This window comes from Hemiscyllium ocellatum, chromosome 20, assembly GCF_020745735.1.
Source record: "Hemiscyllium ocellatum isolate sHemOce1 chromosome 20, sHemOce1.pat.X.cur, whole genome shotgun sequence".
Classification (NCBI taxonomy): Eukaryota; Metazoa; Chordata; class Chondrichthyes; order Orectolobiformes; family Hemiscylliidae; genus Hemiscyllium; species Hemiscyllium ocellatum.
In genome coordinates, this window is record NC_083420.1 from 1736297 (window position 1) to 1752589 (window position 16293).

At 43.9% G+C, this 16293-nt stretch overlaps 1 protein-coding gene across 1 annotated transcript in view; it reads left to right on the forward strand.

Moving 5' to 3' along the window:
• syt17 (synaptotagmin XVII) overlaps positions 1–16293 on the forward strand; it is an 87597-nt gene that overhangs the window by 22242 nt on the left and 49062 nt on the right. The window contains exon 5 of the mRNA XM_060840094.1: positions 4601–5223. Within this exon, the coding sequence (XP_060696077.1) occupies positions 4601–5223 (623 nt within the window). The remainder of the gene's footprint in view (positions 1–4600; positions 5224–16293) is intronic.

Here is a 16293-nt window from a genome sequence, read left to right on the forward strand (position 1 = left end):
GGCGATAAGTTGAGAAAGGGGAACGTGCAACAAGACCCAGGTGTCTGTGTGGACCACCAGCTCGAAAGTTAGGGCACAGATACAGACGGCAGTCAAGAAGGGAGATTGTATGTTGGTCCTCATACCAAGAGGATTCAAGGACAGGAACAAGGATGTCTTGCTGCAGTTATACAGGGCATTAGTGAGTTCACACCTTGATATTACGTACAGTTTTTATCTCCTTATCTGAGGAAGAATGTTCCTGCTGTAGAGGGAGTGTAGCGAAGGTTGACAAAATTGATTCCTGGATGGCAGGACTGAAGTATGAGGAGAGATTGAGTTGGTTAGAATTGTATTGACTGGAGCTGAGGAGAATGAGGGAGGATCTCGTAGAAACCTATATAATTCTCGGACTAGACAGGTTAGATACAGGAAGATGTTCTCAAAGCTGGGGAGTGCAGAACAAGGAGTCATAGATTATAGGTACAGGGTAAGTCTTTTCGGGCTGAGAAAAGGAGAATTTTCTTCACCAGGAGAGTGGGAGGTCTGTTGAATTCACTAGCACAGAAATGGTTGGAACCAAAAGATCACGAGTTTTCAGAAAGGAGGTAGATATAGTTCTTGTGGCTAAAGGGATCAAGATTTCCTCCTGATACTATCTTCTAACATTTCTATAATATAGCTCCCAAGATTGAACAGTTGGTGGTCTAACTTGTTAGAAACTATCCCTTGGTGAGTGGCTGTCGAAGGCAGCCAAGATGTCCTGTATTAACAATTGAGATGACTAAAGGGATTGAAACCAGAGAATGATGGCAAAATTCAGCAAGTCTGGCAGCAACTGTGGAGAGACAAAGAGAGAGAGAGAGAGAGAGAGAGAGACAGTGTTTAGAGTCCAACATGACTTTTCTTTAGAAATGAAATCTCCCAGATTTGCACTTGTCCTTCTATATGATAATGGTCTTGAAATTGTAAGGTGCTGTTGAAGGAGCTTTGGTGAATTTCTGCAGTGCCATCTTGTAGAGAGTGCACACTGCTGCTACTGAGCGTCGATGTTAGAGGGAGTGCATGTTTGTGGATGTGGTGTCAATGAAGTGGGCTGCTTTGTCCTGGATGGTGTCAAGTTTCTTGAGTGTTGTTGGAGCTGCATCCATCCATAAGTGAGGAGTATTTCATCACGTTCTTGACCTGTGCCTTGTAGATCTTGGACAGGCTTTGTGGAGTCAAGGGGTGATTTACTCACTGCAGGATCTCTAGCCCCTGACCTGCTCTTGTAGCCACAGTGTGTAAGTAGCGAGTCCAGTTCCGTTTCTGGTCAGTAGAGTCCTCCAAGATAAACACAGAGGGAACTATATCGATGTTAAGGACATTGAACATAAAGGGCTCTTTGATTGTCTCTTGCTGGAGATTAGATCAGAGTGGTGCTGAAAAAGCACAGCAGGTCAGACAGCATCCGAGGAGCAGGATAATTGATGTTTCAGGTAAAAGCCTTTCTTCAGGAATAGAGGCAGGAAGCCTCCAGGGTGGAGAGATAAATGGGGAGGGGGGGGGAGCGCTGGGAGTCCAAAAGTCTTCTATGGTCCATGGAAAAAGATCCCAGTCTATCCAGCTTCTCATTACTCGAACACTCCAGTTTCAGTAGCATCTTTGTAAATCTTCTTTGCATCCGTTACAGCTTAATAACATCCTCCCTATAGCAGGGTGGTCCGAACTGAATGCAGTACTCCAAATGTGGCCGTCATTCCCCTCCCCCCACCTTACCTCAGTTCCAACCTTCCAGCTCAGCACTGTCCCCATGACCTGCCCTACCTGCCAATCTCCCTTTGCACCTATCCACTCCACTCTCCTCTCTGACCTATCATCCCCATCCCCACCCCCATTCACCTATTGTACTCTCCCTAGCCCCACCCCCGCAAATGTCCAAATCTTGCTGCATTTGAACATGGACTGCTCAGTATCTGAGGAGTTACAAATGGTGCTGAACATTGTACAATCATCAACGCACATCCCCACTTCTGACCTTCTGATGGAGGGAAGGTCATTGATGAAGCAGCTGAAGCTGGTTAGGTCCAGGATGCGACCCTGAGGAACTCATAGAATCATAGATTCATACAGCATGGAAACAGACCCTTTGGCCCATCTCATCCAGGTCAGGCAGGTTTCCTGAACCGAACTAGTCCCATTTGTCTGTATGTAATTCATGTCCCTCTAAACCTTTCCTTTCCATGTACTTGTCCTAAAGTTTTCTATGGTCCATCGAAAAAGGTCCCAATCTATCCAGCTTCTCATTATTCAAACACTCCAGTAACATCCTTGTAAATCTTCTTTGCATCCTTTACAGCTTAATAACATCCTCCCTATAACAGGGTGGCCAGAACTCAATGCTACACTCCAAATGTGGCCTTACCAATGTTTTGTACAGCCATAAAATGATGTCCCAACTGCTGTACTCAGTGCTCTGACCGATGAAAGCAGGCATGCCAAAAAAGACTTCTTCACCACCCAGTTTATATGTGACACCACTTTCAACGAGCAATGTACCCACATCCGTATGTCTCTGTTCAGTGACACTACTCAGGACCCGACCATTAACTGTGTGAGTCCTGCCCTGTTTTGCCTTACCAAAGATCAACACCTCGCATTTATCAAATTAAACTCCATCTGCCATTCTTCGGCCCACTGGCCCAGTTGATTAGGATCCTGTTGTACTCTGAGATAACCTCCTTCACTGTCCGCTATATCACCAATTTTGATGTCATCTGCAAACTTACTAAGCAACTGTGATCACTATATTGTCATCCAAATTATTTATATAAATAACAAATTACAGAGGATCCAGCATCCTTACAGAGGATCCTTACAGGGTTGCAAGCCTCCAGCCTGAACAATAATCCTGTAGCCCTCCTCTGTCTCCTTCCATGCAGTGATGCCCTGGAGCTGAGATGACTGACCTTCAAACACCACAGCCATCTCCCTTTGTGCCAGATAGGATCCCAACCAGGGGAGTGATTTCACCTGCTTCTCCTTGATTCCAGTTTTGCTGGGGCGCTTTAATGCCACATTCTGTCAAATACAGCCATGATGTCAAAGCAGTCACCCTCAATTCCCCTGTATTGTTCAGCTCTTTTGTCCATATCTGAGCCAAGGCTGTGGTGAGGTCAGGAGCTGAGTGGCCCTGGCAGAACCCAAACAGGTGCTGCTTGAAAGCACTGTTAATGATACCTTCTATCGCTTTGCTGATGGTCGACAGGAGACTGATTGGGCGGTAATTGGCCAGGTTGGATTTGTCCTTTTTTTGTGTACAGGACATAGCTGGGAAGTTTTCCACATTGTCAGATAGATGCCAGTTTTGTAAATGTACTGGCACAGCTTGGCTATGTGTGCAGCTTGTTCTGGAGTGCAAGTCTTCAGTACTATGAACAGAATGTTGTCAGGGCCCATAGCCTTTGCAATATCTCATACTCTCAGCTGTTTCTCGTTATCACATGGAGTGAATCAGTAATTTAGCCCATCGAGTCTGCTCTGTCATTCAATGAGATCATGGCTGATCCTCAACTCCACTTTCATGATTTTTCTTCATAATCCTTGATTCCCTTACTGATTAAATATCTGCCCCAGCTTTGTATATACTTAATGATTCTGTTCGCAGAGCTGGGAGTTTGTGTTGAAAATGTTTTGTACCCTGTCTAGATGACATCTTCAGTGCTTGGGAGCCTCCTATGAAACTTCACAGGAGGCTCCCAAGCACTGAGGATGTCACCTAGACAGGGGACGAAACGTTTGCAACACAAACTCCCAGCTCGGCGAACAGAACCACAACAATGAGCACCCAAGCTACAAATCTTCTCCCAAACTTTGACTATACTTAATGATCCTGGTGTGACAGCCCTCTGTGATAAAGAATTCTGCAGATTCACTACCTCTGAGACAAACGACAAATCCTCCTCATCTCTGTCTTAAATGTGTAAATCCTTACTCTGAGATTGTGTCCTCTGGTCCTAGACTCTCCCACAAGGGTCTCTCAAAAGGGTTGCCTCTCATCCTTCTAAATTCCAATCTACTCAACCTCCCTTTATAAGACAGTCCCTCATAACTCATATTAGCCAAGTGGACCTTCTCTGGACCCTCCCCAGTGCTAATGTATCTTCCCTTAGGTAAGGTGCTCCAAACTGTTCACGGTATTCCACAGAATTGAGTTGGCTGGAATCTGGGATCTGTGAAGCTGAAACCTGCTGGAGGAGGCTGAGTTGGACCATCCATTCAGCATTTCTGTTTGCAGATTGTCATAAATACTTCAACGTTATCTTTTCTACAACATTTACATTTCCTGTATCCTTTGGTACGAGATAGTAATGGAGATGCATCAAACTCACAAGAAATGATGTAAGTAATGGTGTAAGCAAGTGATTGACAGAGTACCTGAGAACTGTGTCATTACTACAGAGTATTGTTTAACCAATTACAGACGAAAGAAACTCTCAACCAAGAGTGCAGATTTCAATGAACAGTTTGACTGGTTGATTGCCATTTTATTTTAATTATAAAATCTTATTTTTGACTGTTCCAAAGGTTTGCGTTTCTTTAACATTATTCACATTTCTTCTCGGATTTCTCAATGTTTCAGATTTCGAGGCCATCAGACGACCGAGCTCCCCATTACTAGATATCAAACCGATTGAGTTTTGGGCAATAGGATCTAAGAAAGAAATAGTTCAACCAAAAGTATTTCGAAAAGCCAATGTGCCTGAGGACTACTTCCGAAAGTTTGAGCCCAGACTGTACTCTGTTGATTCAAGCAGTGATGATGTGGAAACTTTGACTGATGATGAGATTCTGTCCAAATATCAGCTTGGAATGCTCCATTTCAGCACTCAGTATGACCTGCTACATAACTCCTTGATAGTGCGAGTGATCGAAGCCAGGGATCTTCCTCCCCCAATCTCATACGATGGGTCTAGACAAGACATGGCTCATTCGAATCCATACGTGAAGATGTGTCTCCTTCCAGATCAGAAGAACTCAAGACAAACGGGTGTTAAACGAAAAACCCAGAATCCAGTTTTTGAAGAGCGTTATACATTTGAGATTCCATTTTTAGAAGCTCAGAGGAGGACTCTCCTTTTAACAGTTGTTGACTTTGATAAGTTTTCACGTCACTGCGTCATTGGAAAAGTCACGATGCCTTTAAATGAGGTTGACCTTGTGAAAGGTGGACATTGGTGGAAAGCACTGATTCCGAGCTCTCAGGTAAGATGCGACTTCGATTGTGTGCCTTAGATTTCCACTTTTTCTTCAATGTATGAGTCGATGCCACCTGAGTACCATGGGGTATGTGCAGACATTCCCAAATCCTGGTGTCCAGTACTGCTATCAACAGTGGAAGAGGTTTTACTGTTAAATACTTCGAGGTGAGTTGAATTGATTTTGCTTATTTGGCTAAACTTCCCAACTCCATGAACATGAAACTTTCCAAAAGAGATATGACCCCCCCCCCCCGCCCCTCCCCTCCCCCCCCCCCCCCCCCCCCGCCACCCCCCTCGCCTGGCTGATTTAACAGCCAGTTAAGGGAAATGGGATGAGGCTATCAGTAACATGTTTGATAAGGTTCCCCACGGTAGACTATTGCTGAAAATGCAGAGACATGGGATTGAGGGTGATTTAGTGGTTTGGATCAGAAATTGGGTAGCTGATAGGAGGCAGAGGGTGGTGGTTGATGGGAAATGTTCATCCTGGAGTTCAGTTACAAGTGGTGTACCACAAGGATCTGTTTCGGGGCCACTGCTGTTTGTCATTTTTATAAATGACCTGGATGAGGGCGTAGAAGGATGGGTTAGTAAATTTGCATATGACAGTAAGGTCGGTGGAGTTGTGGATAGTGCGAAAGGATGGTGCAGGTTACAGAGGGACATAGATAAGCTGCAGAGCTGGGCTGAGAGGTGGCAAATAGAGTTTAATGTGGAAAAGTGTGAGGTGATTCACTTTGGAAGGAGCAAAAGCAATAAAGAGTATTGGGCTAATGGTAAGATTCTTGGTAGTGTAGATGAGCAGAGGGATCTCAGTGTCCATGTACATAGATTCCTGAATGTTTCCACCCAGGTTGACAGGGTTGTTAAGAAGGTATACGGTGTGTTAGCTTTTATTGGTAGAGGGACTGAGTTTCAGAACCATTAAGTCATGCTGCAGCTGTACAAAACTCTGGTGTGGCCGCACTTGGGGTATCACGTACAGTTCTGGTCACCACATTATAAGAAGGATGTGGAAGCTTTGGAAAGGGTGCAGAGGAGATTTACTAGGATGTTGCCTGGTATGGAGGGAAGGTCTTATGTGGAAAGGCTGAGGGACTTGAGGCTGTTTTCGTTAGAGAGAAGGTTGAGAAGAGACTTAATTGAGACGTATGAGATAATCAAAGGGTTCAGTAGGTTGAACAGTGAGAGCCTTTTTCCTCAGATGGTGATGGCTAGCCAGAGGGGACATAGCTTTAAATTGAAGGGTGATAGATATAGGACAGATGTCAGGGGTAGTGTCTTTACTCAGAGAGTAGTAGGGGTGTGGAACGCCCTGCCTGCAACAGTAGTAGACTCACCAAGTTTAAGGGCATTTAAATGGTCATTGGATAAACATACAGATGAAAATGGAATAGTGTAGGTTAGATGGACTTCAGATTAGTTTCACAGGTGCAATATCGTGGGCCGAAGGGCCTGTACTGCGCTGTAATGTTCTATGTTCTCTGTACTAGATGGATTTTTGACCTGTGCAGACATGGGCCGAAGAACCTGTTCCTGTAAAATCTCTGCCATTCTATGACTCTCTGACTTCTGTGAGGTTTGACACTTGCTGTACTGACAAGGGCTGAGCAAAAGATTCACCTGGTTATTTATAGGACATTATCCCTTAGCAAATGTTGAATTTCTCTAATTCCCATTGTGAGACTGGCTAAGAATATTAATAAAACAACTCACTGTAGAAGTCAATTCGTAATAAGAGAGGCTTTGAAATCTGGTACTTGGAAATGATTTGTTTGATATAAGCTCAGAAAATGTGTTTCTTATATATTGTTTTAATGGTACATGATACACTAGAAATGAATTTACATCTTCGAGTTAATCCAAAGTAGGATGTCTGTGTCATTGTTGTGATGCTGGACTAACAAGCTGAATACCAAAGACCTAAATCACACCTTGACGATGTGTGAAAGTGGCTTCAATAAATCTTGTGGCATTGTGGCTTGGCACTAAAACATATCATTGAGAAAGTTGCTGTTAGTTTGAGAAAATCCACCTGCATTGCAGGGAATGGAATCTGACCTCCTTTCGTGGCCTGACCTACCTGTGACTTTAGTCCTCCGTTTTAATATTTCACTACCAAAATCAAGGGATACCTGTGAACAGGAAGCTGGACAGACCATTGAGGGAGAAGAAGCAGAAAGAGATGCTGCTCAGGTTAACCTGAGAGGTGATATCAGAACCAACCAGTTGTCCTAAGGACATTCTTAATGTAAACTGACACCCATTTTCAATCTCAGCCTTCTGGATACAGAATTGGCTGGCCTATAGAAGACAGAGGGTGGTGGTAGATGGAAAGTATTCAGCCTGGAGCTCAATGACCAATGGTGTTTCGCAGGGATTGGTTCTGGGACTTCTGCTCTTTGTGATTTTTATAACTGACTTGGATGAGGAAGCGCAAGGGTGGTTTAGGAGGTTTGCTCATGACTACAAAGGTTGGTGGAGTCGTAAGTAATGTGGAGGGCTGTTGTAGGTTGCAACGGGACATTGACAGGATGCAGACCTGTCAATAAGTGGCAGATGGCGTTCACCTTTGAAAACTGTGAAGTGTTCCACTTTGGAAGGTCAGATTTAAATGCAGAATACAGGGTTAAAGGTAGGATTGGTGGCAGTGTTGAGGAACAGTGGGATCTTGGGGTCCAGAGATCCCTCCAAGTTTCCACCCAAGTTGATTGGGTTGTCAAGAAGGCATTTGGTGTATTGGCTTTCAATAACAGGGGGACTGAGTTTAAGAGCCACGAGGTTATGCTGCAGCTCTATACAGCCCTGGTTATGTTAGGTTCTTTTTTTCTTGATTCTTACACACTTGATGCAACTGCAGATGCCAGCTTCTGTGAACAAGCAAACGTTTATTAAGCAAATACAAGATAAGCGATGGAGAAACTCTTACCACTCTTTGCTATGCTTGTGAACAAAGGAAACAGTCCTTCCTTTATACAAAATCTTTATGTCACTGTCAGTAATGGCCACAAGACAACCCCCCAGTCACTCCCTCACAGTCACATGCCACTTAAGACACAATGCAGTGACCACTTCATCTCCAGAAACAATATACTGTAAATCATCCCTTAATGGTCAAATCTGTTGTGAATCTTTTTTTTTAACTACAGGGTGTAGTCAAAATTCCAACTGCAATGTTCGATTGGTTTTGAATAGGATGATGATGCAAATGTAAATTATTGCTGAATAATAGGAGATGGCCATGTAAATGGCTCTGAATTGCCAGGGATGGGAATGTAAATTCCTTACATTCTACCTGTAAGTCAAAGACATCCAATTTCCTGCAGGTCAGCAGAGCAAATTAACTCTTTAATATCACAGTTAATCCACACTTGGAATACTGTGTTCAGTTCTGGTCGCCTCATTATAGGATGGATGTGGAAGCTTTAGAGAGGGTGCAGAGGAGATTTCCCAGGATGCTGCCTGCACTGGAGGGCATGTCTTAAGAAGAAAGATTGATGGAGCTCAGGCCTTTCTCATTGGAGCGAAGGAGGGTGAGAGATGACTTGATAGAGGTGTACAAGATGATGAGAGGCATGGATAGAGTGGATAGACAGATTTTTTTCCCAGGGCGGAAATGTCTATCGTGGTGGGGCATAATTTAATGTGATTGGAGGAAGGTTTAGGGGAGATGTCAGAGGTAGTTTTTTTTATACAGAGAGTGGCATGTTTGTGGAATGCACAGCCAGCGTTAGTACGAGAGTCAGATACATTAGGTTCACTTAAGCGACTCTTGAATAGGCACATGGATGATTGTATAATGAAGGGTATGTAGGTTAGTCTGATCCTAAAATAGGATAAAAGATTGGCAAAACATCAAGGGCCAAAGGGCCTGTACTGTTCTATGTTCTCCATTGATGACCATTCAAGTCTCCTCCAATGGATCTCCTCCAACATTCAACAGGATGAGATTCCCCTCTCTGAATCGACTCTTATTTGCCTAGTCCTTTGCGAAGAATTACTTGCAGTGGTTTATTTTATTACATCAAGAGTGGCCCAAGGGTTGATCCCTGACCATTCTCCTCCTTTTCCAAAATCTGATCCCCTGTGTCCGGTGAAGTTGGCCAGCACCTACACCCCTGCAGCCGTCTTGCTGCCTGTGGATGTCCAATTCTGAACTGAGCAGATGGTTTCCCGAAAGAATATTGGGAACAGCTAACCATTGTCTTCGGTTTCCTGCACAAATTCCATTCTATGTTGACTCATCCCTCTCCCCTGACACTGAGACTGACCCCAAGCCACTTGTGACTTTGATTTACTAAGAGTTATTTCCCTGACTACATTTTCACTGTAACAGCAGGAATGCCTATTTCGAGTCCTATAGTATGACCAAGTCTCCACCTGCTGCTGCTGAAATCCTCAGGTATGCCCCAGCAGCCTCGATAATGGACTATTCCAATAGTCACCTGGTTGATCCCCCAATCTGTCGCTCTCACCCTCACCCAAACTCATCTAGAACTGAATTCCAGTTCACATGAATCTCATCTAGAAATCATCTCAACATTTTGGACCTACACTGGCTCCTGATTTGACAATTTTCCAATTTTAAAATTCTCAGTCTTGATTTTAAATTCCTACATGTTCTTGCCCTTCCTTATCTCTGTAACTTCCTCTTTCTAACTGGCCTCTGAAATCTCTGGCGCTGCTTCAACCCTGGCTTTTGCACTTTCCTGATTTTAATCATTCCACCGTTGGATTCAGGTATCTGGACTTGACTCTGAAATTCCTTCTCCTCTCTTTCCTCCTTGAAGACCTCTCTTAAATCTACCCCTTTAACCGGCTTCTGGTCATCTGTCCTCCTGTCTTCTCGTGTGTCAGATTTGCTTGGTAGTGTTTCTGTGAAATCATTTGAAATGTTTTACTGTGTTATTCGTGCGATATGAATGCATGCTTCTGTTGCAGATTCAACTTAATTCTTGACAAAGGAAAGTAACTGAAAAGGGGCTGCATCTGCTATTCTGAGGGAAACTTAAGACAGGAAATAAATTTAGCTTAATCTACGTTATCTGCGTTACAGGAGAAAAGCAAGGTACAGCTGAGGGGGCTGTCTGTTACATCCAGTATGATCTGGCCTAGGAGTGAATAGAACAGGGGAATAACTAATGGCTATAGGATATTTCCCTCATCAACTTCTTCAGAGATGCTATGACACACCTCTGGAGAAGGTGGGACTTGAATCTGGGCTTCCTGGCCCAAAAGTAAGGACATTACCTTGACACTATAGGCGAAAGTTAGATGTTAATTCAGGGTTAGTTGGGTGAGAGTTTCTGGGTGTATGGAATGTGGGAGATTGTGCTTCGTTCTGGGTAATCCAGAAATTCTGGATTTCTGGGTAATTCTGGGTAATCCAAGATGGAGGATGGGAAAAATTTCTGGCAGTAAGAGCTGCTCCTTTTTTGAGGTATTTTAGGGGCTGGAGGAGATTTCCTCGAATTCCAGGAGCAGCAATTCCGGTTTTATATGTTGTTGCATTGTTTTGGAACTTTGGGGAAAACAAAGTCAAAACAGCAGCAGTTTAAAAGGGAAAAGAGTAGACAAAGGAAGCACATGGTGAGGACAGTGCAGGAGAGAGAGAGAGAACCTGCACAGCTACTGCCTTTGCTGCTTTTGAATTCATGTATCGCTGGACATCGGAGTGCGTCTGGGAAAATTAACAAACAGTGAAATTCACAACTAATCTTGGATGAACCGGTTTGGGTGAAGTTCACAGCACAGAATCAGATAAGTTAATTGTTTTAAGTGTGGCCTACAGAGAATCTGCAGTAGTGAGTAGAGTGAGTTCTTTCTTGATTATATATTTTTGGCTATACATCTCTTGATTACACTTAAAATATAAGCCATAACTATTAATTTAACCTGGGGCAGTGTTTGTAGAGGAATAAGACGGTGTTATTTTCTGGGTCTGTAGATTGTGAAGGAGCAAAAATGGCCTTTGCAGTGATATGTACTTCTTGTCAGATGTGGGAGTTTAAAGAGAGTTTAAGGGTTACTGCGGGTTATATCTGCCACAAATGCTTTTGGTTGCGAATCTTATCAGATCAAGTGGATCGGTTGGAGAGACAAATAGAAGCGATGAGGCATTTGCAACAGCAACAGTATGTGATGGATGGCAGTTATAGGAAGGGGGGAAAGTCTCAGATACAGTCACATAGATGGGTTAACTCCAGGAAGGGTGAGAGAGGTCAGCACCTAGGGCAGGACTCTTTTGTGGATATACCCATTTCAAACAGGAATGCTGTTTTGGAAAATGTAGGGGGTGATGGATTCTCAGGGGAACGTAGCACGAACAGCCAAGTTTCTGGTATTGAGACTGGCTCTAATGCAACGAGGGGTACATCAGGTTCCAAGAGATCAATTGTGTTAGGGGATTCTGTCATCCGAGATACAGACAGACGTTTCTGTGGCCAGCAGAGAAAAAGCAGAATGGTGTGTTGTTTCCCTGGTGCCAGGATCAAGGATGTCTCAGAGAGGGTGCAGAATGTTCTCACAGGGGAGAGGGACCAGCAAGAGATCATTGTCCACATTGGAACCAACAACATAGGAAGGGAAAAGGTTGAGATTCTGAAAGGAGATTACAGAGAGTTAGGCAGGAATTTAAAAAGGAGGTCCTCGAGAGTAGTAATATTTGGATTACTCCCAGTGCTACGAACTAGTGAGGGCAGGAATAGGAGGATAGAGCAGATGAATGCATGGCTGAGGAGCTGCTGTATGGGAGAAGGATTCACACTTTTGGATCATTGGAAACTCTTTTGGGGTAGAAGTGACCTGTACAAGAAAGACGGATTGCACCTAAATTGGAAGGGGACTAATATACTGGCAGGGAGATTTGCTAGAGCTGCTCGTGAGGATTTAAACTAGTAAGGTGGGGGGTGGGACCCAGGGAGATAGTGAGGAATGAGATCAATCTGAGACGGGTACAGTTGAGAACAGAAGTGAGTCAAACAGTCAGGGCAGGCAGGGACAAGGTAGGACTAATAAATTAAACTGTATTTATTTCAATGCAAGGGGCCTAACATGGAAGGCAGATAAACTCAGGGCATGGTTAGGAACATGGGACTGGGATATCATAGCAATTACAGAAACATGGCTCAGGGATGGGCAGGACTGGCAGCTTAATGTTCCAGGATATAAATGCTACAGGAAGGATAGAAAGGGAGGCAAGAGAGGAGGGGGAGTGGCATTTTTGATCAGGGATAGCATTACAACTGTGCTGAGGGAGGATATTCCTGGAAATACATCCAGGGAAGTTATTTGGGTAGAACTGAGAAATAAGAAAGGGATGATTACCTTTTTGGGATTGTATTATAGACCCCCTAATAGTCAGAGGGAAATTGAGAAACAAACTTGTAAGGAGATCTCAGCTATTCGTAAGAATAATAGGGTGGCTACAGTAGGGGATTTTAACTTTCCAAGCATCGACTGGGACTGCCATAGTGTTAAGGGTTTACATGGAGAGGAATTTGTCAAGTGTGTACAAGAAAGCTTACTGATTCAGTATGTGGATGTTCGCAGGTAAAAGGATGGCTGGAAGATGGGATGAGATAACAAGAATCCAGAGGAAGTATATTCCTGTCAGGGTGAAAGGGAAGGTTCGTAGGTATAGGGAATGCTGGATGACTAAAGAAATTGAGGGTTTGGTTAAGAAGGAAGCATATGTCAGGTATAGACAGGATAAATCGAGTGAATCCTTAGAAGAGTATAAAGGCAGTAGGAGTATACTTAACAGGGAAATCAGGAGGGCAAAACGGGGACATGAGATAGCTCTGGCAAATAGAGTTAAGGAGAATCCAAAGGGTTTTTGCAAGTACATTAAGGACAAAAGGGTAACTAAGGAGAGAATAGGGCCCCTCAAAGGTCAGCAAGGCAGCCTCTGTGTGGAGTTGCAAAAAATAGGGGAGATACTAAACGAGTATTTTGCATCAGTATTTACTGTGGAAAAGGACATGGAAGATATAGACTGTAGGGAAATAGATGGTGACATCTTGCAAAATATCCAGATTACAGAGGAGGAAGTGCTGGATGTCTTGAAATGCATAAAAGTGGATAAATCCCCAGGACCTGATCAGGTGTATCCTAGAACCCTGTGGGAAGCTAGAGAAGTGATTGCTGGGCCTCTTGCTGAGATATTTGTATCATCGATAGTCACAGGTGAGGTGCCAGAAGACTGGAGGTTGGCATACGTGGTGCCACTGTTTAAGAAGGACGATACAGACAAGCCAGGGAACTATAGACCGGTGAGTCGGATGTCGGTGGTGGGCAAGTTGTTGGAGGGAATCCTGAGGGACAGGATGTACATGTATTTGGAAAGGCAAGGACTGATTCGGGATAGTCAGCATGGCTTTGTGCATGGGAAATCATGTCTCACAAACTTGATTGTGTGTTTTGAGGAAGTAACAAAGAGGATTGATGAGGGCAGAGCAGTAGATGTGATCTATATGGACTTCAGTAAGGCGTTCAACAAATGGAAAATTTTATTGATGTATCATTCAACCCATCCAATACATTTGACGAGTGTGAGACCATTTCTTTGATTGTAAAGTTGAATTTGCTCAGATTTTGAGGTAAGAAATATTTATTGAACTGTCATCAGTTTAGCTGCACATTTCTGTTACTGCATTACGGGGTAAAATGAGATATGTTGGTAAACAGTAGAGGGATTGCAACATGTGGTTGTAATCGGAACCCCATTTCTACCAGTGCAGGCAGACATCGTCTGTGCTGTTGTATACGGCAGTGGTTCTGCAGGGGTTAATTTGACATGTTACATTAGCTTCACCCTGCAGCTAGAGACAAGGAGTTGTCCCTGAGCTTTCAAGGTCCCAGTGATGACATCTAACCAAATGTAGCTGTACTTCCTGCTCCCATGAAATAAATCTTCCTCATATCCAAGATTTATTATAATTGAAAGGAAGGTTAATTTTGGAGGAAGCCATTCAAGTTGCTGGAAATGGAAACCAGAAACACTCATGGACAGATCCTGGGAGGGAAGACCAACCAACCTCAAGAGAACAACATAGTCTGTTTGCACTGTTAGAATAGGAATATTGGAATAGGACTAGTCCATTCAGCCCTTTGAGCCTGTTCTACCATTCAGTGAGATCATGGCTGACCTGTGGCCCTCGTCAAGAGTGTGTTGCTGGAAAAGCACAGCAGGGCAGGCAGCTTCCAAGGAGCAGGAGATCAAAATCAAAATCATAAGCCCTTCATCAGGAATGATGCCCAAAATGTTCAGCACCACACTCTCGACTCTGATCTCCAGCATTTGCAGCTCTCACTTTCTCCTGATCTGTGGCTTTCGGCCCATGTACCTTAATACCTTTGCTTAACAAAAATGTATCTATCTCAGATTTAAAATGAACAACTGATCCAGCATCCAGTGCCATTTGTGGAAGAGAATTCCAAAGCTCTCCCACCCTTTGTGGGAAAACAGCCAACTTTATATAATCTGCCCTCATAATGTAATCTGTAAAAGTGCAAAGTTCAAAATCACACAACACCAGGTTATAGTCCAACAGGTTTAATTGGTGTTGTGTGATTTTTAACTTTGTACACCCCAGTCCAACACCGGCATCTCCAAATCATGTAAAAGTGCAGGTATTGTTCTTGTAAACCCTGCTAAGACCTCCTTCCTGAGGTGTGGTGCCCAGATCTGCAGACCACACTCCAAGTGGGCTCCATGAAGACTTGGACACTTTAAAGGATCATGTGACAGGCCAGCACGAACGTGAGCCAAATAACAGATGCTGAGAACAAGTGTCAGCAATGTAAGACAACAGGAGCTGACAGGCACAGGGAATGTCCAGCTGTCACTGAGCACTGTTCCATCTGCAAGATCTCTCCGAGCAGACGTTTAGCATCCAGCAGATACACTGGGTCTCAGTGGGCCACACAGATCACTGCTGGGAGCCTTGCTGGTTGTTATGTACATTAACAATTTGAATGTGAGTGGAGAAGATATAATTAGTAAGTTTGCAGATGATATGAAAATTGATGATGATGTTGATAGTGAGGAGGATGGTCTCTGGCTCCAGTCTGATATTGATCAGCTGGGAAATTGGACAGAGCAATGGCAGGTGGAATTTAATCCTGAAAAGGGTGAACCGATACATTTTGGGAAGTCTAATAAGGGGAGGATATACACAATGAATGGTAGGTCCTGAGGGAGTACTGAGGAACAAAGAGACCTTGGTGCACAAGGGCATAGATCTCTGAAGGTGTCAGCACAGGGAGACAGGGTGGGGAAGAAGGCATACGAAATGCTTGCTTTCATTATACAACTTTATAAACCATTAGTTATGCCACAGATGGAATACTATGTACAGTTCTGGTCACCATACTATCAGAAGGACCTGGAGAGGGTGCAGAGGAGATTCACCAAGATATTACCTGGGATGGAAACTCTCAGTTATGAGGAGAGACAGGATAGGTTGGGGTTGTTTGGTCTGGAGCAGGGGAGGTTGAGAGGTGATCTGATTATTGCATACAAGATTATGAGATGTGTAGACAGAGTTGAGCAACTAGTCGAGAGGGGAGCTAATGTTTTCACCCAGAGGGTGGTGGAAATATGGAAAGTGCTGCCTGAGAGGGTTACGGATGCAGGTACTCTCTCAACTTTGAAGAAGCATCTCCTGAGTACTTAAAATGGCAGGGTGTCGTCGGCTATCGACCAAGTGCAGTGAATGGGATTAATGTAGTTTGGTGTTTGTTAATTGACATAGACATGGTGGGCCGAAAAGCCTGTTTGTCCGCTGTATGACTGTTTGATTGATGGAAAAGGTAAATCTTCCTCTTCTCTCAACTAAAAAAAAGTGTCCCACATTAATCATCCCGAGTCCCACCTGCTAGCACCCAGGCCCATATCCCTCCAAGACCTTTCCATTCATATATCTATCCAAATGCCTTTTAAATGTTGCAATTGTACCAGCCTCCACCACTTCCTCTGGCAGCTCATTCCATACATGTACCACCCTCTGCGTGGAAAGGTTGCCCCTTAGGTCTCTTTTATATCTTTCCCCTCTCACCCTAAACCTATGCC